The sequence below is a fragment of the Rhynchophorus ferrugineus genome, unplaced genomic scaffold, assembly GCF_030347505.1.
Source record: "Rhynchophorus ferrugineus isolate W39M unplaced genomic scaffold, kcgeb_rfMv2 rfM7, whole genome shotgun sequence".
Lineage (NCBI taxonomy): Eukaryota > Metazoa > Arthropoda > Insecta > Coleoptera > Curculionidae > Rhynchophorus > Rhynchophorus ferrugineus.
In genome coordinates, this window is record NW_027472586.1 from 36,006,087 (window position 1) to 36,030,665 (window position 24,579).

Below are 24,579 nucleotides of genomic sequence, written 5' to 3' on the forward strand. Positions count from 1 at the left end.
AGATTCTTCATTTTTCAACTATACCAATTACTTCCAATTGAAATAACTAAAACAAGAAGAAATAATTTAATTTTAAAGTACAAAATATGACCAAATGTATTATAAATATCACCGTGTTTTACGACGAAATATGTCAGATTGTTCTTTAATATAGATAAAAATCGGTTGTATAAATTTAGGAATGTTGTATGTAGGATATTATATATACATGTACTGTACAAAATATTTGTAGTAGTTTAGTTTTAATATAAATTTAATTCAACGTTACTTTCATAAATTCATTCAAAGAGTTATTCAAAAATATGTTTGTTGTGTATATCTGCAACCAGAAAAACTTAGTGATTGTTATACACTGAATTTCATATCGAAAAGTGGGATTTTTAAAGGTACGACGGTGACGTAACGTCCGAAAAATTACCATAACAATTAGGTATTTCGTAGAACGTCACCGGTTCTGAAAATTCCCACGGACACAGGTACCTGGGGACCGGTGGCAGACAATAACCCTCGACGGGACCGACGCCAGGTGCGTTAAGAGAATAAAACATCCAAGCGAACGGTTCGGAATGATTTATTTGGGTACGGAGAGACGTTTGCGGGCCAGCTCGAGGGAGTTGCTCGTCTTCAGGCTGCCTTTCGACGATTTTACGGGCGCCGGGGACTGGGGTTGATCGTCTATCGGCTCTTTTTCTAACGGTTCAGGGCTCAGGTGGCAATCGCAGCTGGATTTCGAACAGGTACAGCGGAGAAGGACGGATATGCGTCGGTTGTGTAGGCTGGCGGGTTTCGGGTTTAGGTGTAGGATGCTTTTCGGTTCGTTCTCGACGGTAACATCTGTAAAATGTTGGTAATTTTTAGTGGTTTTGACATTTCAGCCGTTGGTGTTACAATTAAAGGTACTGGCGCAGTCACCAAAGTATTTAAAAAAATTGAATTCGTATTGTTGCCAGATTATGACTATTATATTTATATATGGGAATGTGTGTATCTTACTCTTTAAAATATATTGAATTCAATTAATATTGCTTAAAAATTTAAAGAATACAGAGGTGACTAAGTCTGCTTTATTAACTAGTACAGCTAATTTATTTGGTACATTTATATTTTCACCAAAATATGACAGAAAATTGTCGACATCGCATGTCCTTCAACTATAAGAATATGTTCTAAATGCCAATAAATAACGAGCCAATTATAAAGCTGGAATAATTGAATGATGTTCGTTAAGATTCTGGTAAATCCGTATTCCCGCGGTTATACATAGTGGTGTGTACATACTTTAAACGCTTGAATTAAATGTTTTCAATGGTAGTTTGATTGTGTATATGTTTAAAATGTAAATTAATTCCTGGTAATTTTGATATTTGGTTGTTTTGTTCTAAATAAAATTGTTCTTTAGAAAAATATCTACTTTTTTTTCAATTCCTTTTATCTTTTTCAAATCCTTACGTTAATAACTACTTTTATAACTTTAAATGATTGAACCTAGTAACCGCAATGTAAAAGATTATTGGTTACTACATGCTAAAAAGATTGAAGAATTACAACTTTATTATTTAAATATCTATTATTAAAGTTTTATTGTGGTTTTAACCACTTTAATTCATTCTATCTCTCTGAAACAGTGTTAATTTTGTGTGTTTTAAAGTGCTGAAAGCCAATAAATATTTTTTTGGGTTCCTTTAATTAGTTAATATAATGGTATGAAGTATTTAAACCTCAAAATTATTGGAATTATTACAAAAAATATTAATATACGGGAAAAACTGATTAAAAATATAAACTAATACCACTATATCAGCAATATATAACCATCTGACATCGATGTGAATTTCGCTATAAAATTTCCGGAAATCACAACTGATTTGGATGAATTCTGATTGGTCAGTTTATAGGCAAGTTAATGTAACCTTTCAATTATTGAAATTTATGGATTATTATAAGATTTACAGGTTTTATTTCTTTCTAATTTTAATAACACGTCGTTTGGTTATCTATTCTCACGGAAAGTCGAATGAACAATTCCCCCGTTGACACTCAAATCCGAATACATGTTTATAAATTACTCTTAATCAGTAATGTTTTATTTGAAAGTTTTTTTATAACCTAAAAGTGATCTATACCGAAATGGAAGATGGGTAAGATGGAGATGAACAGATTAGCTGTCACGCTTCCTCTGTTAAGAGAGAAGGTAAGATAAGTATCAACTTTATGTAGTTGAAAACGGTTAATTACAAATAATTTATTATATTTGAACAATTGCAACTACTGTAATGTAGTATTTTAATAAAGTAATGTAATATTTTATAATAATAAAAACAAAATGCCGATTGAAAATTTAAAATTCTCTAATATTTAAAAGTGAATATATAATTCCTATTGTATAATCTGTAATTACAAAAATATTTCACAAGTCGTTGCCCAACAACAAATTAAATTTGTTTTGTTCTTACAGTTTTGTCTGTGTCACAAAATTTTATTATTATTTTTGTATTGTTGACCAACTAATTGTTAGGTTATATAGTAATTGTTGACAGTCATGAGAAAATATCCTATTTTCTTTAGTTCTTGATACTTAACTATTTCATTCATTAGGAAAAATAAATATTATTATTTTAAGAAGACCCTAAAAACTAGTGATATGTAATTTTTGGTTTTAACATTTTTTTTTAAAGAAGAAATGCAATTTCAGTTCTTAAATACAAAAATTAAATCTCAATACTGGTCTGTCCGCCATTCTACTTTTGACACTGTTCGATCTAATTGCCCTGTTGTTTATAATACTTACAAGTACTTTTCTCTTTTGTTTATAATGAATTCATAATTTAAATGTATGCAAAACTAAATATAATAATTTGCTAAAATAGGTCTCGTTATTGAAATAACCTAGAAACTCATTAGGTTATGGGCCTAGTTTCGTTTCCATATATATAATAAACATTCTTTGAGGTAAATTAAGCTTATTAAAGTGCTAAAATGTGATGAGGTATGGCCGATGTGGAATCGACGGCAAGTTGGTGAAGTTTGGCGCGTTGGCAGCGAACTCTAATGACAATACTGTGATCAGATCCGTTCATCAGGCCACCCGTCTGGGGACACCCATCCATCAAGCTTTTGGCCTACATAAAGAGCTTGGAGCAGTCCTCCTGGACCTAACCAAAGTTTTCGACAAGGTCTGGCACGACTGTTTGATCGCAAAGTGCGTACGGTTGGGCCTTCCAAACCTAACCGCTCTCATCAGTTCCGATCTATTGGACAGATCTTTCCAGGTCAAGATCAGGAAAACACTTACGTACCTCAAGGTTCCTCGCTGGCGTCAGCCTCATTTAACCTCTTTATTTCAGATCTGCCTAGAAAAGGGCACATTGGTGTCTGGTGTTACGCCTCCAGGCTCGAGGTTATCATTCAATAACCTTTCAATAAGCAGCTTGATCATGCGGTCAAGTGGTTCAAATTCTGGAGGTTGCAAATCAACCCAACTTTCCATAAGAAGCATTAAGCACTGCGCGTCTCGCAACTTAAGATCGACACCGCAATAATTCCAGGGCTGGATAACGTCACGTACCTAGGTCTCCGCGTTGACCGACGGTTCGATTGGCATTCTCAAATCCAGAGAGGTTCGGGGATAGCAAACCTTCTTCTCAGATCTGCCCTTCTATCAGACTTCCAATCTCCATCAAATGCTTATTTTACAAGATTTTGATTTGGTATATACTCCTTTGCGGATCTAATGTCTACTTCAACTTTGTTACACCCAACCAGGTGAAACGCTTCAAGTTAACCAATAACGAAACGCTCAAATATTCGTGAATGATATGAGGTACACATTGAGTTGATATCGTTAAAGTGTATTTTATTAATTTCAATTTACGGTCATTCAAAATCATTTCGTGGATTTCTTAATGTTTTCGTCGGTAACAACCTCTTTTGGGCGTCCACTTTTACCATCTTCGGTGCTCATTTCACCACGCCTAAACTTAGCATACCAATCCTCGATGGTTGATATTCCTGGGGCAGTGTTCTGAAACTCGGCATCAAGCCAAGTTTTGCTTCAACTGTATTTTTCCCTTAAAAAGCAATATTTTCTCAACACGCGAAATTCTATCCATCAATTTCAATATCCATTTTAATCAATTTTTTTCACAATAACAGAAGTTGCTTCACTCAAAATACTATTATTCACAAACTAATTATCCGACAGCTGTCAAATTTACACATGCATCTTTTGAGGGTTAGGGCTAACTTAAAAATAGATTAATTTAATACTAGTAGCGCCATCTATGCGTCTGGCCGGGGACTTTTCCATTGACATGTAATTAGTTATGTTCATTCATTCATGGCCTTGTTTTACACTAAAATGTCAATCAGTGAAATACGATTCTAGTAACTGATAGTCCGGATGCGGAAAATTTTCTTTAATTTTACCTGCAAGCCCGTATGCCATACTTTGTCAAAAGCCTGAGATATGTCTAGGAAAGCAACCGAACAATATCTTTTGGTATTTAGGTGCATGTTTATTTTGTTTACAACTCTATGCACTTGTTCTATAGTCCCATGCTTATTGCGAAAGCCAAACTGATGTTTTGGAATAATCTTTCTTTTTTCTATTATATAGTTTAGCTTCTTTATGTATAGTTTCTCAAAAACTTTCGAGATTATCCGTAATAAACTTATAGGCCGGTAGGAGGTGACATCTTTTGGTATTTTTCCTGGTTTGAGTATCATTAATATTTAGCTACTGTCCAGATATCCATAGCATTAAATATAAATGTTAATAGTTTTATATTATACCCCTTTCTGACAATTATATAATAACATATTGACGTATAAAAGTACCGCGAAGCTCAAAAGCCACAAGAAAAGGAAACGTGTTTGTATATCATATTGTATATTTTGAACAATAAAAATTAATCTAATATCTAACATTTATTCGGTCTACATTACGACTGAAAATCACCTGAAGCCCGTAAGGATTCCTGTTGGATCGCGACCACGGCAGGATTCGTGTCGCACCGGCACTGGCCCTGCGCGCAGGCGCACCTCTGCTTCAGCTGGTTCTCCCGCCACTGCGAGTAACTCCCGTTCTTCTGTTTCTCCTGGATGGCGTCGACGAACTCGATGAGCTTCGCCTCCTCCTTGACGGAGTTCACCAGGCTCTCGCTGTTGTACAGATCCGCCTCGGTCGGGCCGTCCGCGGCGGAGGCGGCCGCGAAGCTGGAGCCGCGTTTCGTCTTCGAGCCGACGCTTTGTTTCCTACCCGACGCGTCCTTGTAGCTGATTTGGGACATTATCCGACCTGCAGGTTTAAAAACGCTTTGTTTTCATACCTCGGTCGAAAGTACGTAGGTCCCTAATAACAGGGAAGAAAGTTAAACATTTACTCTCTGTGAGAAGTACACCCGCGCCCTCTATAACGGCGGGAGGAAAGAATTTCTTATGCGTATTTAGACTCGTGACTAGGGACTATTTACTCTGTCGCTACAAAGAAATGTTTACCGCTGCCATTAACGTTGCTACCTCTAACTTTAAGAATAATCATCAATATTGTTTTGAATGTTGCTAATAACGTACTTTCGACCGGCTATGAAAAAAATCGTATACACCACGCGGGCCAAAAGTTGAAATCTCGGTCCTGCTCGTCATGATTCCCTCGGTTTCGCGCCGGGAAGAGCAGGGACGAAAATTCAACTTTCGGCCCTTGTGGTGTGATATACTATTTATACGCTAGATTGGTAAGGAACTACAGCGGACGTTCGTTAAGGTGAACGAATTCAAAACAAGTGTACTTCACGAAATATTTATATAAAGGAACTTGATTTAAATAACAAGGGTTTAATTAAAAGGAACGATTAGTACATATTCTAGGCTTATAAATTAGTTTTGAAGGTTTTATTGTGAAAAATTGTATTTTATTAATATTTTAATCGGCTTAGCGAAAACTTTTCATCCTTTTTGAGGAAAAAAAGGTACATCTGGCAGCGTGAAAGCTTATACGGAGGTGCAAATGAGTAAATTTCAATAAAACAAAATGCACGCAAATCAAGCAACTAGGAATAGCTGTCAGATCGGTGACACCAAATTTGTTAACCGATAACAGGTCAATTGAAAAGTTTCCGGCCTTACACATAGATGTCTCTAATAGAATTAAACCCATATGTTTTCTAGTTAGCCCTAACCCTCAAAAGATGCGTGTATGAATTTGACAGCTGTCGGATCATTAGTTTGTGAATTATAGTATTTTGAGTGAAGCAACTTTTGTTATTGTGAAAAAAAATGGATAAAAAGGAATTTCGCGTGATGATAAAATATTGCTTTGTGAAGGGAAGAAATACAGTTGAAGCAAAAACTTGGACTGATGCCGAATTTACGGAGTACCAAAAAAGGTGAACACAGCGGACGTCCAAAAGAGGTTGTTACCGACGAATACATTAAAAAAATCCACAAAATGATTTTGAATGGCCGTAAATTGAAATTGAATGAAATAGTAGACACTCTAAAAATATCAATTGCAGGTGTACATCATATCATTCATGAATATTTGAGTATGAGAAAGCTCTGTGCAAAGTGGGCGCAGCGCGAGCTCACTTTTGACCAAAAACAACGACGAGTTGATGATTCGGAGCAGTCTTTGAAGATGATCAGGCGTAATATACCCGAGTTTTTACGTCGATATGCGACAATGGATGAAACATGGCTCCATCATTTTACTCCGAAGTCCAATCGACAGTTATCCGAGGGGACTGCAGACGATGAACCCGCTCTAAAGCGTGGGAAAACGCAACAGTTGGCTGGCAAGGCTATGACGTCTGTATTTTGAGATGCGCATGGAATAATTTTCATTGACTACCTTGAAAAAAGTAAGGACCATCAACAGCGATTATTACATAGCGTTATTGCACCGTTTGAAGGACGAAATCGCCGAAAAACGGCCGCATTTGAAGAAAAAGAAAGTGCTGCTTCATCAAGACAAAACACCGTGTCACAAGTCAGTGAAAACGATGGCAAAAATCCATGAATTGGGCTTCGAATGACATCCTCGTCTACCATATTCTCCAGATCTGCCCCCCAGCGACTATTTCCTGTTCTCAGATCTCAGAAGAATGCTCGCTGAGAATAAATTTTCGTCGACTGAGGAGGTGATCGCCGAAACTGAGGCCTCTTTTGAAGAAAAGGACAAATCGTACTACAAAAATGGTATCGAAAAGTTGGATGGTCGCTATAATCAGTGTATCACCCTTGAAAGGAATTATGTTGAATAAAAAAAAATTGCCAAAAAAATGTGTTTTATTATGGTAGGTCCGGGACTTTATTGACAATTGACCTTTTAAGTTAATAAATAATTGAAATCATTAAACAATGGTTTCAAGGCCCAAATACCACCCCACTATCCTATAATCTACGATAATGCTGTTCCTTGTCAGGTGAAAGACTTATCGAATAATTGTTAACATTACCAAGATAATGTCGAATTCCTCTCTCTACATACCGCTAGACAATCTAAGCTTGGTGTTCCGCCGAGGTGCCCACTCATCCAGTTCCTGAAACTCTTTCTTCACGTCCTTCTGCGGATCGTCCGTCTCGTACTCACCCTTCAGGTATTCACAAAACTGGCATCTCTTTTCCATCATTAGCTACAATGTTGTTTTTTTTAAATAGGTCTAAATTAATCCATTAGGTGTTGGACTTAGTTCGTAGCATTTTATTTATAAAGTTTTTAATATTTTTGTTATTTTCATCTTACATTAGATATGCTTAGTACAATCTTAATTTACAATCTAATTTATTACTAATGTTCTGTTGTAATTGCTTGAAGTTTGTATTTTTCAAATTAAAATAAAACTAATCTACTTAATCTAAAGTTGAGAATACACTTATACACTAAACAAGTTCGTGTGGTTTGGTTCGCTTTAATCTCCTGATCTTCTGCGTGTTGTTCAGTAGCTATAGTCTAGTCAAAGTTATTTTGTCATTTATCGTTTTTTTTTCAACATCACGTTAGACAAAAAGCAAAACACTTTAGAACCAAAATAAAACAACTATACTGGTTAGTCGGAAGATACTCTCAACTTGATCTAAAATCAAAGAGGTTGATGTATAAGACAATCATAAACCCAATTTAGACCTATGGGGTTGCACTAAAAATTCAAATCAACTAGTCATCCAACGCAGTCAAAACAAGGTTCTACGATCGATTACCAATGCCTATCGCTACGTAACCAACGAAGAACTGCACGATGACGTGGAAATCAAATGGATTTGCGAAGTTATCCAAGATTTCGCCTTGAAATTCGAAAGATTATTAAATCATACTAACATGGAATTAATACAACTGCTGGACAGCGCGCTGGAAGTCAGGAGATTGAAGCGAACCAAACCATATGAACTTATTTAAAGTCTATACCTTTAGTGTAAACTATAGCTATAAGTTATTATAAATTTATAATTGAGGAATACATATTGATGTATTTTCTCGCACTCGTCTTGCTTGTAAATTAATCCAAGTACAATTGAAAAGTAGTAATAAATTAATGGTGAATTAAGATTGTACTAAGCGTATCTAATAAAGATGTGATAAAAAAAAATTTCGTTTTTTGTCAAAACGCCACAATGTTGCCGCAACCATTCTGAGTTTTAGTTCAGTTTGGCTTTAACATACAACAAAATTCTACTCTAAATAAAGTAATTGAACAAAAATATTATCAAATATAACTTATTTTACCATTGTAGTACATCTAAGAACTATATTTAACTATACAGCTACAATAGTTTATACGTTAAAGTTATAATGTCTTATCCCTATTGCTTTTACGAATTTTGCGTACATCTGACAACCGGGCGACTTTGACAGGCTCATTCGTTTACTTGTTGGAACTAATCAGACAGCATTGTTTGTCTTAACTTTTAACATGTAAGTTGAAGTAAGATTTATAGGCTTCGAAAATCTTTAAATTTGAACTTAAATTGTCAATAATTATTAATATGTGAGAGAAAATTGAAAGCGATCAACTACGATACATTAAGTTTAATAAAGATTATGTTAAAATGTTGTCAGATCACACATCAATTCATCGCCATGATATCACTGCACGTGTATTCAAACCAAAATTAAAATCGTTGATAAACTTTATTACAGACAGACGTAATGTGATATCTAAACGAATATTGAGTAATAATGATTAGAAGGAGAAGTAATAAATATCCAAATTGGGGATGTAAAAATAGAATAAGTAATTTAAGTATAGTATAGAAATCGCAAGTAATACTAGCCAGGAGATGGAAATGTATATCAAAATTGGAAAGATCATGAATTTCATACTTATAAATAGAAAATTAACAAAAAAGAAATATCAAGCAAAACTTAAAATGTTTTTTTGCTTTAAACCACTTTAAAAATGTAAATTATAGATGTATATATTAGATATACGTAAATTGTTGAGGTACAATACTCAAATACACTTCATTCGATATATTTGTAAAATCATTTATTGTTTAATCAAATAAAATTTATTGGAACGTTTTCTTATGAAAGATTGTCTTGGGATGTATATTGATAGGAATTACTTAAACTATATATAGTAAAATGCTACGAATGACTTCCACTACCGTTTAAACAGGCTTGGTTTGGATTACCTTGGTCTGGTGCAGTTTTTTCTTTTGCAGTTCGTGCAGTATCTGGAACCAGATGTTCTCCTTGGGGGCGGCCTCTTTCTCACCTTCACTCGTCGATTGTTTCAGGTTTTTCTTTTTCTTCTTCTTGTCCTTTTTGAGGGTAGTTTGGTTGTTGGCTTCGCCGATCAGAGTACATTTTATCGGTTCCAAATTCTTTTCGACTATTCCTCTCCAAAAAGCTATGCATTTTTCAGTTTCTTCTTTACACAGGGCTTTGTCGAACGAAAACGTCTTCAAACAAAGGATGATTAATCTTCTGTCGCCGATGGTTGTGTTGTAATGAAATATATCGAAAGTATCGACATTTTTGTTGGTTATTTTATTTATGGATTTACTGAGAAATTAGGATTCAATAAGAAGGTTTTCGATTATTTTTACAAGTACAACGTGGGGCAAAGATCCCGCTACCATTTTGACTACCTATAACTTTGCTCAAAGAAAATTCTCTATCCCGAACCCGATGCGACATCAGGAAAAGACCATTTGGTTCTAGCTGGTCATTCTGGAATAAGAAAAAAACGTCCTTCTCTCTTTTCTCTACCCCTTGTAACAGTACCACTTTCATACCGCTTCCATACTTGCCTAACCTAACATAACCTAATATTTTGTCCATTCTCCCGTTGGCCACATGTAGTATAACACATGAAATAAATAAGTTTTTATTCAACCAGTGTTTTCTGTTCCCGTGCGAATTCCTTCCACAAAAATAGTAGTGAGTGTTCGGACAAACAATCGTGTCGACAGCCACATATTCCTAAAGACGAATGAGATGAAAAACTTTAACTTATGTTAAGCGCTTCAAATGATTTCCAAAACATACTAGCCGAGGATATATTCCTGAATTCATAAGCTAGATCAAAAAAAATTATCTTGGTTAAATAGCCTTTAGCCAATACATTCATATGGATAATTACACTTTTTTTTCTTTAATGAAAAGAACCTCTCAAAGTTGTTATCAAAATTGATGACACTTTTTGACGCAAATGTGTTCTTATTTGGGCAATACATTTTACACCAAAATTCCTCGTATGTTGAATATCGGTTAATCTTCTCTTACTCTTACACCAACTTACAACAAAACATGCTGTAACAATCATAAATTTCTTTGATACTTAATCCAATCTGTTTAGGATTTTTAACATTATCAATCATTTTTTAATGACATTCAAATATTTCTTCGAACGAAAACGATTCTGCATTTCTAGACTATCTGTGCATCACTTTACTTTTTGTACTACCGACTTATATATACTAATGGACTAATAATTTAATATCTAAATGCACTATTACTTATGTCAGCCACACTGAAAGTGAGTGAGCCAACCATATCCCGTAATATATCAAATTAAATCTCTATTAAGACGAACATTCCTACAAATGCAATAAAACTAGCGCCATCTATGTTTTAGGCCTGGGACTTTTCAGGCCATATGTTAAATAATGTGTACTTTTTAACAAAAAAAAGCCGGAAAGTGTGAAAAACCACATCTTACTGTATTTTAACACAGTTCAATCTCTATTTACTTTGTAGAGGGATTCTCCGGAAGCCACGTCATCGACCTCCAGCTCCGTGCTCTTGGCCGATTGGTTTTGGAGAGGAGGAGAAGGAGGCGCGTTGTTCAACATCGTGACGTTCTCGTCGTCCACCTGGTATATCTTGTCGCCCTTTCTGCGGACCTTGAACAAATTGTTGTTGAGCTCCACGCTCTGCCCTATGGGCAGCTCGGCGGTCAGCTGCGAACTGTACAATTCGGTTTCTTGCATCGCGAAAAAAAAGTCTTGACAGTTAATGAAGAACAAAAATGACAATGGACAGTTCCGTTTGTGCCGTTGCTAAGCTGTCGAGTGCTGCAACGATGAAATAAACAACGTGGAGCAAAAGTCCCGCTACCCATTTGATCGCCTATAACTTTGCACAAAGAAAAAATAAGTAAATTTGGTTGTCATAAAAAGTTTATTTGGTCTTTACATTTTTTTTTCGTTATAATTGAAAATGTATATCAGGTAAATGGTGACCGCGGTTAAATGGTCATTCTGGAAATTCTGGTTAATAAAAAAAGAATTTTGACAATTGATCCATAATTGACGGAGAAATCGGCGAACATACATTAAAAAAATATATACATCCTCCCATATAGCACCTCCTTTTTTAAATCGGTTAAAAAGTAGTTAATCGATATATGGCTTAAAATTTTATTTTCTAATAATTATGCAAATAGATCTTATTTTAAATGAAAAGATAACATCAATTATTAGGGGCTTTACTGGACGACAATTAAATTCAAAAGCAAGAACAACTTAGGGAATCGCCAAAAATTGATAAACCATTTCTAGACTTTTGAAAAGTCGATTTCAAAAGAAGCGAAACTGGCTATCAAGGGATTTGAAGTTAATAGACTTCAAAAACGAAGAAAATAACAAAGTATATTTGATGTCCAAGGCTAACAAGATTAATTTGAGAACAAATTCCAGATTTCTGGTTCAAAATATGGCGAGTTGAATAAAATAATTTATAAACCTTAATATTAGTTATAATTTTTAAACATCTATACCCGTATCGGAATGTAAATAAAACTACGTTTTAAGGAAATAGAACAATTTATTTAACAGGCATATAAGACTTAGAAATAATTTTCACAGACCATTAACAGTTCAGTTTCACTTTCTCTTTGTTTTGGCTTTTAATCTCCTATTTTTCCCTGGTCTGTTGTTTGTTGCCTTACCTTTACCTCTACCTTTATTCACAGCTTTACCAGGTCTTCGATATTCGCTGATATCAGCCGCGCTGTCTTTAGTGTTTAGTTTGGAACCTTTCTTCTTACCCCCGAAGCCGAACTTTTTATTCTTCATCTTCCTTTTTTCCAGAGCCTTCCTTGATATTGCCTTACCCTTATTTTTCTTTGGGTCCAAAAAGTCCAAGTCCTTCGACACTCCCTTGCGATATTTCTTCACTTGATCCAGCATCTCTTTTTTCTCTTGCTGTCTTTGCAGTTTTGTCTGGATCTGTAACATTTTACCCTCCTTCCTTTGTTGCCTTAGTTCCTTCACTCGCTCACTCCTTTGTTGTTGCTGTTGCTTCTGCATCAAATGCTCCCTAATCTTCTGCATATGTTCATCAGTCTTCGCCATTTCTGCAAAATAATCCTCCGGTCTCAATGTGGGGATCCCTAGTTTTTTTATTTTTGGTATAGCTTCCAACACCGTGGCCTGAGCTTGTCGGTGAAAAGCCATTTCTCTCTTGAAATCATTCAGGACTGGGTCTTCTGAGGGTGAGAACTGTGGGAGTTTCTTGTTGTTTTTAAGCTGGTTCTCTCGTTTTTGTTCGTGAGCGATCATCTGCGCGGCTAGTTCCGGAGCTAAAGGTGCTTGTTCATTTACAAAATCCAGTCGTTCTATCCATGGTAGTTTTAGTTTGATTTCCTCCAGTTTGTGTTTGATTCCTCCCTAAAAACAATAGGTTTTGTCATCAAATAGTTTTTCAACAATATCCTACACTTACCACATTGTTAATAAACCGTTTAGGTTCCTGTGTTACGGCGTTTAAACCGGGTTTTAGTTTCCCCTCCGCAAAAGCCTCTTGTAACTATGAAATAACTGTGTCAATTCATGTTTATTAGTTTTATTAAAAAACTCACCTCGCGATCGCTGTCACTCAATTCAGAATCGCTTGAATACTCCATTTTTTAAAACAATTTGGTCAAAGAAAACTCGTAAACACAAGACTATCCTACACGATGCTGTGTTTATATTTGGTTATGTATTCTAATTATCTTCTTTAATTTCACAAATAATATAAAATATTAAAGATGTATTTTATCATTTATTTTTTAATAAATCACACTAGTATTTAAGGAATTAGTGTATGCAGTTTTAAGTGTTGTAGTTATATGAGTTGATTAATAAAATTTTAAATAAATACTTGGTATTGGCAACTTCCAGATTAACGATAAGAAGAAGATGCATAACTGGTTGCACCGTTAACACATGGAATTTTTAAGGTTATGTTTTCTTAGCGGTATTAAAGCTTGTTTTGTGTGTATGGTTACTTTAAAATGACGAAAGCAAGCAAGAAAAACCTAAAAAGAAAACACAAGGAACTCGAAGAATTGCCAGAGGTTCCCGAGGCTTTACCAGCGGTTAGATCCTCCGATGAGCCTTTGCAGAAAAAGGTAAGTTCGATATTTTCATTACGAAGAGTATGAATTTTACATTATTTCTATGTTTTTCAGACGAAATGGACCAACAAGCAAAGAGTGTTAGTATTTGCTTCAAGAGGAATAAATCACAGGGATAGACATTTGATGGAAGACATAAAAAAAATAATGCCACACCACAAACCAGAGTCAAAAATGGAGAGGTCAAAAACTCTCAGTGTGGTGAATGAAATGTGTGAAATGAAGAATTGCACTAAAGCTATTATGTTTGAAGGCAGAAAGAAACGAGATTTGTACATGTGGTTATCAAATATTCCTAATGGACCTAGTGTAAAGTTTTTAGTGGAAAACGGTAATATTGTTATTAATTTTCATTATTGGTGTTTGAAATAGTTTTTTTAGTCTCAACCATGGCCGAGTTGAAACTGACTGGTAATTGTCTAAGAGGTTCAAGACCATTATTGAGTTTTGATCCAGTTTTTCAAAAGGATCCACATTATATGTTATTAAAAGAGCTGCTAACCCAGACATTCGGTGTTCCTAAACATCATCCAAAAAGTCAGCCCTTTTTTGACCATGTTTACACATTTTCTGTATTAGACAACAGGATATGGTTTAGGAATTTTCAAGTTTTATCAGAAGATGGAGCAGTAGCTGAAATTGGACCCAGATTTGTGCTTAATCCAGTGAGTAAATTCTCCATTACTGTCTACCAAGTAATTAATAACTAAAATACTTTTAGGTCAAAATATTTTCTGGTAGTTTCTGTGGTGAACCTCTCTGGGAGAACCCACATTATATGAGTCCTGCGAGGTACCGTCAACAGATACGACTACAAGCAAAGGACAAATACGTTCACAGGATCCAGCAGAAAACAAACGCGGAAATCAACAAGCCCGACTCCAGCACGCAACCTAAGATTCCCCTGGAGAATTTATTCAAAGGCGATCCAATCGTGAAAGCCGAGGAATTGGTGAAGGAAGCTGAGGAAGAAGAAATGGTACAGAAAATTGTGGTTAAAAAGAAAAAGAAGGTGGTGAAACTATCTAAAAACGCCAATGAAGAGTTAGTACCTAAAGTGGTTAAAAAGAAGAAAGTGGTGGTATCCAAGGCTAAAAAAATTAAAACCTAGACATGTTTTTACAGTTGGACGGTTTTTGTTGGGTATAAAATTTAAAAATAAAAAATCTTATTTTATACAAAAGTATTATTTTATTAAATACCTTTTAGAACTCAGAATTATAAAAATATTTCTAGTGTAATCTTTTCAGTGTTGAATGCTTTTTTAAGTAAGAAAAATATTAAATTGTGGAAAAGTTGATACTAAAATAATGATGAAACATAAGAGTCCAAATTGATATTATATTGATTAAAATATTTATATAATTGAATACCAGCTTCAATTGTTGCAGGTTTTCACCGAAAAGGTCTGTGTATTGAAACTGACTCCACCTGTTATTCTATATAGAGTAAAATTTTATGTCGCTCAAAAATGTCAGTGTGACTACTTGTTTTAAAAATATTTATTTACTTGTTTCATAGCAACGACAGTGTTCGGTCCATCAGTTAGTGTTTTATTTTTTTTATTTATAATTAGTTTACTTACTTTTTTTTAATCAAACATATCTAGCAAATTTGAGGGTTGAAAAATATTACTTTTGTAGAAACGATATAGTTAAGTGTTTTTTGCTATTAGTTGGCGTTGGAACATATCAAATGAAATCGACTAATCGAAAGATTAGTAATATGCCGGATTTTACTGTTGAATGAGAATGCTTCATTCATGTTTTGATATTTGTTAGTTATAGTAATGATTAATTCATTCGTTTCTATAAGTAAGCTTGTGGCATAAATAAATTCTATTTTTATTTGTTGTTGGTAAAATGATAATTAATGTACATTATTAATATAGCTGCTTTTAGAAATTATATTTTTAAGGATTATTTATTAAAAAAGAAACACATTTTGATTGATAAATACTAAAATACTTTTGAAAAATATTTAAAATGAAGTAAATACATTACTTGTCCAATTAATATGGATTAATATGCAGTTCAATAAAATATAATATCGATAGTTAAGAGAAACCTTTTATTTATTAATAGATGAAGATTGTTTTTATGTTATATTGACAACTAGATAAAGGGTCTTCTTGATAAACTCGATTTTTAATTTTAAGAACTTAACTTTAACGAAACTTTAACTCGCAACTCGATGACGTTAGAACCCTTTGAACGTTAAAGTTTCGAAAATGTTATGTATTTTAATATGAAAAGATATTGAAAATTTTAATTATTTTTTAGTTGTAACAGAGTTAATTACTATTGTTAACGAATGGTTGGAATGTTTTTGGACTACGACTATTTTAGTTTGATAGTTCTTAACACTAGCGTTAGGCACATAAATGATTATTCTTCAGTATGGAGGGTTGCATATTGAGAATTTTTTTTATTATAACAAGATATAAACATTTATGAATTTAAAACATAATATAAATTAAAGTTAAAAATAACAGTTAAAGTTAAAAATAGGCTATCCTACATATATATGTACAATATTTCTAAAGAAATGATTATTCTCATTGTTGCATATACAAACAATTAAGTATATAAGCAATTTATATTAGATAATTTATCAGTATATTGCAAGATATGTACAATTATCTTGCATATAGTACTGAAAATTATTATTATACTCCGATATATTATCCAATGCAATATGTTAAAGACTAGTAGACTTTTTTCGGGGCTATAAAATTTGATTTACTCTCGTCTTTCAATTGTAGTTAAAATTAAAAATATGATTGTTTGAACATTTTTGTGGATATAAACTAAGGTTGCATAATATTAACTATTCATATTAGATAATATATCAGAATATCGCAAGATGTATACAATTACCTTACTTATAAAATTGAAAATTATGATTAGGCTCTGATATATTATCTAATACAATTTGATTTACTCTCGCTTTTCAATAAATTACATTTGTTATGACATAAAATCACAGCTGACAATAACGAAACAACCTAACTAGGAGCATCAACGGTTCAGATCGTCCTGGATCTCCTTCAGCGACTTCCCTTTGGTTTCGATGACGAAGAACTGAACGAACGCCGCAGCAATCAGAGAGGCCACCGCAAAACCTAAGAAACAGTTCCCCTGGCCCAGGTTGTCCGACAATTGCTGGAACCACTTCGTGATGAAGAAACTGGCGATCCAGCAAATGAACGTCGCCATGGAGCCAGCGGCCGACTTGATGCTGGTGGGGAATATCTCGCCGATGATGGCCCAGGGTAATGGCCCGTAACCCACGTTGTAGGTGATGATGTAGAGCACCAGGGAGACGATGGGGAGCATCGAGAGCGAGGACACCTCGTAGCCGTGCTTGCTGAGGGTACTGTAGATGCCTAGGATGGATTCGGAGAGGAACATACCGATACCGGAGAATATCAAGAGTGTCTTGCGTCCGAACTTCTCGGATACGATGGGGGTGATGAAGCTGGTGCCAAACTGCACGCCTCCGATGATCATCGAGCAATATTTCGGAGCCAGGGTGGATCCGGCGTCCTTGAAGATGGTCTGGGCGAAGAACAGTACCGCGTTGATGCCGGACAGTTGCTGGAACAATACCAGGCCGGCTCCGATGATGAACGCCTTCAGGTACGCCTTGTTCTTGAAGATGTCGAGCAGATTGCCCTGTTCTTCGCTCTCGATGATCGTCCGGATGTGATCCAGCTCCTTCTCCGTTTCCTCGTCACTCTGCTTCCGGATCCGGAGCAGAGCCTCCTTGGCCAGGTCGTGCTTGTTCTTCATCACGTAGAAGTGCGGGGTCTCGACTCCCAGTAGCAGGAACGCAACCACGAAGGCCATGCTGAGAACCGCGAGCAACAGGTTGAATATCATGACCTTCTCGATGAACGTACCCACGACGTAGGTGAAGATCAGCCCGAAACAAATGAACACGTTCATGGTAGATCCCAGCACGCCGCGGTGCTCGTCCAGCGACATCTCTCCCACGTACATGGGCAGTACCGTGAAGGTACCGCCCACCGCGAGGCCGGTAATGAAGCGCGCCAGGTAGAACTCCTCGACCTTGTTACAGAACGACACCATGACGGAGCTGATGATGAACGGTATGGCCGTGGCTATGATGGTGTACTTGCGGCCGATCTTCTCCGAGAGGTAGCCGAAGATGAAGGGGCCCAAGGCCGCGCCCAATGACAGCAGGCCCGATATCCAGGAGGTCTGGTCGTCAGTGAGGGTACCGTTGAAGGGGCCTGTGTCGGTTTGGTTCAGGTAGGTGAACTCGGGAGAGGTCCATGATAGGTTGGTACCGGCTATATAACCCAGGACTGTGGCTGTAACGAAATCAGTCGGTTACTATGGTGTTTTGTTTAAGAATATTGGATAAGTTATTCTTATAGCTAACTAGATGATCCGTTGAACATTCTACCACATATATCTATCTTTTTTTTCATTCTCATATCAAATAACAATAACTCTAAACGGGCTCCTGGAATTGATGACATATCATCTCGGTTAATGAAAGAGCTGCCATGAAAAGCAAACATCATTTTAGCAAACATATGCAATGCCAGTTTGGAACATTTACAGGCCTATTTCATGTTCATCAGCTTGGTATATCTTTTTGAAAGGAAAAAATACAGTTGAAGCACAAACTTAGCTTGATGCCGAGTTTCCGGATACTGTCCCAGGAAAATCAACCATCAAGGATTGGTATGCTAAGTTTAGATGTGGTGAAACGAGCACCGAAAACGGTGAAGGTAGTGGTCGCCCAAAAGAGGTTGTTATCGACGAAAACATTTAAAAAATCCACAAAATCATTTTGAATGACCGCAAATTGAAATTGAATGAAATAGCAGACACTCAAATGATATCAACTGAACGTGTACATCATATTATTCACGAATATTTGGGTATGAGAAAGCTCTGTACAAACTGGGCACAACATCGCGAGAGTTGATGATTCGGAGCAGTGTTAGCAGTGAATATGATCAAGTATAATAAACCCGAGTTTTTGCGTCGATATGTAACAATGGATGAAACATGGATCCATCATTTCACTCTGAAGTCCAATCCACAGTCATCCGAGTGGACTGCTCACGGAGAACCCGCTCCAAAGCGTGGGAAAACGCAACAGTCGGCTGGCAAGGTTATGGCGTCTGTATTTTGGGATGCGCATGGAATAATTTTCATTGACTACCTTGAAAAAGGAAGGACCATCAACAGCGATTATTACATAACGTTATTGGATCATTTGAAGGATGAAATCGCTGAAAAACGGTCGCATTTGAAGAAAAAGGAAGTGCTGCTTCGCGAAGACAATTCACCGTGTCACAAGTCAGTGAAAACGACGGCAAGAATCTGGCCACCAGCGACTGTTTCCTGTTCTCAGATCTTAAAGGAATGCTCGCTGGGAAGAAATTTTCGTCGAATGAAAACGTGACCGACGAAACTTGAGGCCTATTTTGAAGCAAATGATAAATCATACTAAAAAAAATGGTACCCTTGAAGGGAATTCAGTTTAATTAAAAAAAAACTAATTTTGCCAAAAATATGTGTTGTACTATGATAGGCCGGAGATCTTTCAAGTGACTATTCGTTAATTATGGGCAAGCATACATTAGAATACGTTTTTTAAAAGGGTTAGAAGGAGTGCACGAATTAAAACAAAAGTCCAATACTTTGGTTTAAAATCGTGTTAAGGTTTAAACCTAATACCTTGAAATTAATCTTGATACAAAAGTTCGTTGGGAAGAACATATCGGAAAGAAAACAAAAGGAGTCGAATAAAATACATACAAATATAATAGTTATTTGGAAGAAAATGTGAATTATACGTGCATACAAAATTGCATTAACACCGAAGTACTGTAACTCTTGGACAACACTGAACTATTGTTGAATAGAATCTTTTTTAGTTCTGTAGCGCACTAAATGGTAGAAAGGTGCTACTAACTTTTATTTTATTAGAGACTAAGTAAAGACCAAGGTGTCTTTGAATATAAATAACTAGTCTTAAATCACTGTGGTGAGGAATTGTAAGTTAGTTGGGATCGCTTATTAATAATATATTAGTAAATAAAAAGAGGAATAGTGAAACCCAGATCGAAGAGACATAGAATTTTTGCAACATTCACTTCATTGCTCTCGTATTTACAAAAAATGAGGTGAATTTCACGTGTATTAGTTCTTGTTCATATAGAGATTATACAGAGCCACAAATTTTATTATGTAACCTAGTACATTAGACGTAATTTATCTACACCTCGATCAAGATTTTTTAATATTCTATGACCGATGGTTTTTTTTTAATCAACACTTTACAAAAGCAACATAACTTCTTTTATCTATTCAAATAGATATAACTGAGTATTCCATCGTTTTGAAGTTCCTGTTTTGGGACTATTACGAAAGCTACAATTAGGGATGCAGAAAAGTATCGATGTTTCGATATATTTTTCGATATTTCGATATTTTCAATTCGATGTTATCGATATATTTTTGCCCAATATATCGATAAGTCTTTTTTTTGTAAGTAGATATTTTTCTAAAAAATTAAACATATTTCTTAAACATCATAAAAACCATTTAATTATTTTTAACAAACCTTTTAAGTTGGTACTTAATTTGTCCATCTTAATCGAAAACGATATATCAATATTTTTTAAAATATTATATTGTAGTTAGAATAATTAAAGGGATATGTTAATAGCAAACCAAGAAAGCATATGAGAGTGAATTAGAATTAAATATGATATCGATTTGGAGAAAATAAAATTGGAAAAAGGAAATTGAAATGGAGGGATAAAAAATAATAATAATGTTTTAATTGGCAGCGGCGGCAAGTGTGTTGAAATATAATAATAGATCCCCTCCAAACGATCTAAACAGCTTCTTCAGAAATGCAGTTTCTTTTCCATGGGTTGTTAAGCCAATTTTACATTACAGTTCCCGGATATCCCTTACTGGAATGTCATTATTTCAGTTAAATAATACAGGACAGAAGGTTTTAGAAAGTTTTATGCTGAAGTACTGATTGAATGACAGGCTCAAACGGAGATTATACAGAGCGATAAATCTTACTGAGTAACCTGGTATACGGAGAAGTAAATCTAATTTTTAATTACATAAATTACGTTAAAAAATTATCTCGACGTAATTTATCTACGTCTCCATCAAGATTTTTTTAATCAACATTTTACAAAAGCAACATAACTTCTTTTATCTATTAAAATAGATATAACTGAGTATTCCATCGTTTTGAAGTTCCTGTCTGGGACTATTACGAAAGTTACAATTAGGGATGCAGAAAAGTATCGATGTTTCGATATATTTTTGATCAAGATATCGATATATCTTTTTTTTTTGTAAGCCGATATTTTTCTATATTTTTTCAAAAAAATTAAATATATTTCTTAAGCATTATAAAAGGCCATTTAATTATTTTTAACAAACCTTTTAAATTGGTACTTAATTTGTCGATGTTAATCGAAAACAATATATTAATATTTTTTAAAATATTATATTATATTTAGTTACAATAATTGAAGGGATATTTTAATAGTAAACCAAGAACACATTGGCAGAGGAGGCAAGCCTGTCGAAATATAATAAAAGACACAAAGTGATCCTCTCCAAACGATCTAGGCAGATTCTTCAGAAAAGGAGTTTCTTTTCCATGCGATGTTAAGCCAATTTTACATTACAGTTCCCAGATATCCCTTACTGGAATGTCATTATTGCAGTTAAATAATACAGGATAGAAGGTTTTAGAAAGCTTTATGCTGAATGACTGATTGCATGACAGGCTCAAACGGAGATTATACAGAGCGATAAATCTTACTGAGTAACCTGGTATACGGAGAAGTAAATCTAATTTTTAATTACATAAGTTACGTTAAAAAAATTATCTCGACGTAATTTATCTATATCTCAATCAAGATTTTTTTAATCAACATTTTACAAAAGCAACATAACTTCTTTTATCTATTAAAATAGATATAACTGAGTATTCCATCGTTTTGAAGTTCCTGTTTTGGGACTATTACGAAAGTTACAATTAGGGATGCGGAAAAGTATCGATGTTTCGATATATTTTTGATCAAGATATCGATATATATATTTTTTTTGTAAGCCGATATTTTTCTATATTTTTTCAAAAAAATTAAATATATTTCTTAAGCATTATAAAAGGCCATTTAATTATTTTTAACAAACCTTTTAAATTGGTACTTAATTTGTCGATGTTAATCGAAAACGATATATTAATATTTTTAAAAATATTATATTATATTTTGTTACAATAATTGAAGGGATGTCTTAATAGTAAACCAAGAACACATATGAGAGCGAACTAAAATTAAATATGATTTCGATTTGGAGAAAGTAAAATTGGAAAAACGAAAATGAAATGAAGGGATATAAAATAATAACAGTGTTTTGATTGGCACTGGAGGCAAGCCTGTCGAAATATAATAAAAGACACAAAGTGATCCTCTCCAAACGATCTAGGCAGATTCTTCAGAAAACCAGTTTCTTTTCCATGGGATGTTAAGCCAATTTTACATTACAGTTCCCAGATATCCCTTACTGGAATATCATTATTTCAGTTAAATAATACAGGATAGAAGGTTTTAGAAAGCTTTATGCTGAATGACTGATTGCATGACAGGCTCAAACGGAGATTATACAGAGCGATAAATCTTACTGAGTAACCTGGTATACGGAGAAGTAAATCTAATTTTTAATTACATAAATTACATTAAAAAAATTATCTCGACGTAATTTATCTACGTCTCGATCAAGATTTTTTTAATCAGCATTTTACAAAAGCAACATAACTTCTTTTATCTATTAAAATAGATATAACTGAGTATTCCATCGTTTTGAAGTTCCTGTTTTGGGACTATTACGAAAGTTACAATTAGGGATGCAGAAAAGTATCGATGTTTCGATATATTTTTGATCAAGATATCTAATATAATATATAAATATATTTCTTAAGCGTTATAAAAAGCCATTTAATTATTTTTAACAAACCTTTTAAATTGGTACTTAATTTGTCGATGTTAATCGAAAACGATATATTAATATTTTTAAAAATATTATATTATATTTTGTTACAATAATTGAAGGGATGTCTTAATAGTAAACCAAGAACACATATGAGAGCGAACTAAAATTAAATATGATTTCGATTTGGAGAAAGTAAAATTGGAAAAACGAAAATGAAATGAAGGGATATAAAATAATAACAGTGTTTTGATTGGCACTGGAGGCAAGCCTGTCGAAATATAATAAAAGACACAAAGTGATCCTCTCCAAACGATCTAGGCAGATTCTTCAGGAAAGGAGTTTCTTTTCCATGGGATCTTAAGCCAATTTTACATTACAGTTCCCAGATATCCCTTACTGGAATGTCATTATTTCAGTTAAATAATACAGGATAGAAGGTTTTAGAAAGCTTTATGCTGAATGACTGATTGAATGACAGGCTCAAACGGATATTATACAGAGCGATAAATCTTATTGAGTAACCTGGTATACGGAGAAGTAAATCTAATTTTTAATTACATAAATTACATTAAAAAAAATTATCTCGACGTAATCTATCGACGTTTCAGTCAAGATTTTTAAAATTTTTTATGACAGATGCTTTTTTTGAATTTAAAAAATGTTTTTTTTAATTAACAGTTTACAAAAACAATTAAACTTCTCTTACCTATTAAAATAGATATGACTGAGTATTCCATGGTGTTGAGGCTGCTGTTTGAGGTTTGTTACTTATGGACAAACGGAAGAATACTGACTGACGCGGATTGATAGTTAATTTAAAACCTTCTTCCAACATCTCGTAATCTTATCGATTTTGAAGAGGCTCGTCAACTAATTGTTCAAGCAACGCGATAATGCTGACTACAATGAGCATTGAATGAATTTTTCTCCCTATTTTTATTGTACTGATATAAAACAATGCTACTCTTCTTTTTTCGAGTGCCTAGAGTATTTGTTTTTGTTTTCTCTCAATGTGCGATCGTTTCTATTCGATAAACACTTATAGGTCGGAAAGAAACGGGCTAATACTCCAAATCGATAAACGCGAAATCGATTTTTTGGAAGTATTTTCGCGATAAGTTGCATTTTGTGTGTGGACAAGGAATAAGAAAAACTACTTTGACAATTCTACGAATTTAGTTTACTCGGAATAAAAGTTATTTCTGCAAGAAAATTAACTTGAAAGAATATCCGCTAAAAGGCTTCAAATCTGCGCGTGACGTAGTTGTTTTGGTCACACAAGACGATTTATATGGGTACATATCTTATTTCTACATTATTTTGATAATTTTGTGTTATAAAACATTAGACATTTTAATGTGTATCAATGGTGCGAAGGTCCCTAATATAATTATACATTGGTAAATAACTCTAAATAACTTGTGTATTTCTGTTCCAAGGCAGAACAGCTTTATAAAAACGTGGTTAAATCTTGCAAGGTGCGAAACAGCCGGTATAGTTTGAAAATCAGTAATTTATTCACAACAATGAGACCATTCTAAAGTAAGTATTGACTTAAGTACCTTTAATTATGTCTAATATATATATATATATATATATATATATATATATATATATATATATATATATAACAAAATTCGAATGCCAACCAGAGAGAATGGCTACTAACTGAACTAACTGAACATGCAAGCCTTCAACAAGTGCCAATCAAGGGA

General features: G+C 34.3%; 4 protein-coding genes across 4 annotated transcripts; 1 reads left to right on the plus strand and 3 right to left on the minus strand.

Moving 5' to 3' along the window:
• Positions 1-555: 555 nt before the first annotated feature.
• LOC143200323 (uncharacterized) lies at positions 556-11,473 on the minus strand. The gene is made up of 5 exons (XM_076410793.1): positions 11,194-11,473; positions 9,631-9,900; positions 7,487-7,631; positions 4,958-5,296; positions 556-834 (listed from the first exon to the last, which is right to left on the minus strand). The coding sequence occupies exons 1-5, from the start codon at positions 11,431-11,433 to the stop codon at positions 572-574; spliced, it is 1,257 nt and encodes a 418-aa protein (XP_076266908.1). The 5' UTR covers positions 11,434-11,473; the 3' UTR covers positions 556-571.
• Positions 11,474-12,248: 775 nt separating this feature from the next.
• LOC143200336 (putative rRNA-processing protein EBP2 homolog) lies at positions 12,249-13,463 on the minus strand. Its single transcript, XM_076410819.1, has 3 exons — positions 13,305-13,463; positions 13,169-13,252; positions 12,249-13,113 (listed from the first exon to the last, which is right to left on the minus strand). Exons 1-3 carry the CDS (start codon positions 13,347-13,349, stop codon positions 12,328-12,330), a joined length of 915 nt encoding a protein of 304 aa, XP_076266934.1. The 5' UTR covers positions 13,350-13,463; the 3' UTR covers positions 12,249-12,327.
• Positions 13,464-13,629: 166 nt separating this feature from the next.
• Positions 13,630-15,027, plus strand: LOC143200329 (ribosome biogenesis protein BRX1 homolog). The gene is made up of 4 exons (XM_076410805.1): positions 13,630-13,838; positions 13,899-14,175; positions 14,226-14,509; positions 14,566-15,027. Exons 1-4 carry the CDS (start codon positions 13,722-13,724, stop codon positions 14,953-14,955), a joined length of 1,068 nt encoding a protein of 355 aa, XP_076266920.1. The 5' UTR covers positions 13,630-13,721; the 3' UTR covers positions 14,956-15,027.
• A 1,637-nt stretch (positions 15,028-16,664) lies between these two features.
• On the minus strand, positions 16,665-23,729 carry LOC143200318 (facilitated trehalose transporter Tret1-2 homolog). The gene is made up of 2 exons (XM_076410781.1): positions 23,571-23,729; positions 16,665-18,183 (listed from the first exon to the last, which is right to left on the minus strand). Exons 1-2 carry the CDS (start codon positions 23,599-23,601, stop codon positions 16,865-16,867), a joined length of 1,350 nt encoding a protein of 449 aa, XP_076266896.1. The 5' UTR covers positions 23,602-23,729; the 3' UTR covers positions 16,665-16,864.
• Between the last annotated feature and the right edge of the window lie 850 nt (positions 23,730-24,579).

Excerpts from the sequence above, each read along its gene's own strand:
- LOC143200318 (XM_076410781.1), bottom strand. The coding sequence starts at position 23,601 with ATGGAATACTCAGTCATATCTATTTTAATAG. Across the intron at positions 18,184-23,570 it reads AGTCATATCTATTTTAATAG|CCACAGTCCTGGGTTATATA; the intron begins GTAAGAGAAGTT and ends ATTTCGTTACAG.
- LOC143200329 (XM_076410805.1), top strand. The coding sequence starts at position 13,722 with ATGACGAAAGCAAGCAAGAAAAACCTAAAAAGAAAACACAAGGAACTC. Across the intron at positions 14,176-14,225 it reads AAAGTTTTTAGTGGAAAACG|TCTCAACCATGGCCGAGTTG; the intron begins GTAATATTGTTA and ends TAGTTTTTTTAG. Across the intron at positions 14,510-14,565 it reads CCAGATTTGTGCTTAATCCA|GTCAAAATATTTTCTGGTAG; the intron begins GTGAGTAAATTC and ends AAATACTTTTAG.
- LOC143200336 (XM_076410819.1), bottom strand. The coding sequence starts at position 13,349 with ATGGAGTATTCAAGCGATTCTGAATTGAGTGACAGCGATCGCGAG. Across the intron at positions 13,253-13,304 it reads TGAGTGACAGCGATCGCGAG|TTACAAGAGGCTTTTGCGGA; the intron begins GTGAGTTTTTTA and ends GTTATTTCATAG. Across the intron at positions 13,114-13,168 it reads AACGGTTTATTAACAATGTG|GGAGGAATCAAACACAAACT; the intron begins GTAAGTGTAGGA and ends TATTGTTTTTAG.
- LOC143200323 (XM_076410793.1), bottom strand. The coding sequence starts at position 11,433 with ATGCAAGAAACCGAATTGTACAGTTCGCAGCTGACCGCCGAGCTGCCC. Across the intron at positions 9,901-11,193 it reads CCGGAGAATCCCTCTACAAA|ACGTTTTCGTTCGACAAAGC; the intron begins GTAAATAGAGAT and ends CTTTGTTTGAAG. Across the intron at positions 5,297-7,486 it reads CAAGCTTAGATTGTCTAGCG|GTCGGATAATGTCCCAAATC; the intron begins GTATGTAGAGAG and ends TTAAACCTGCAG.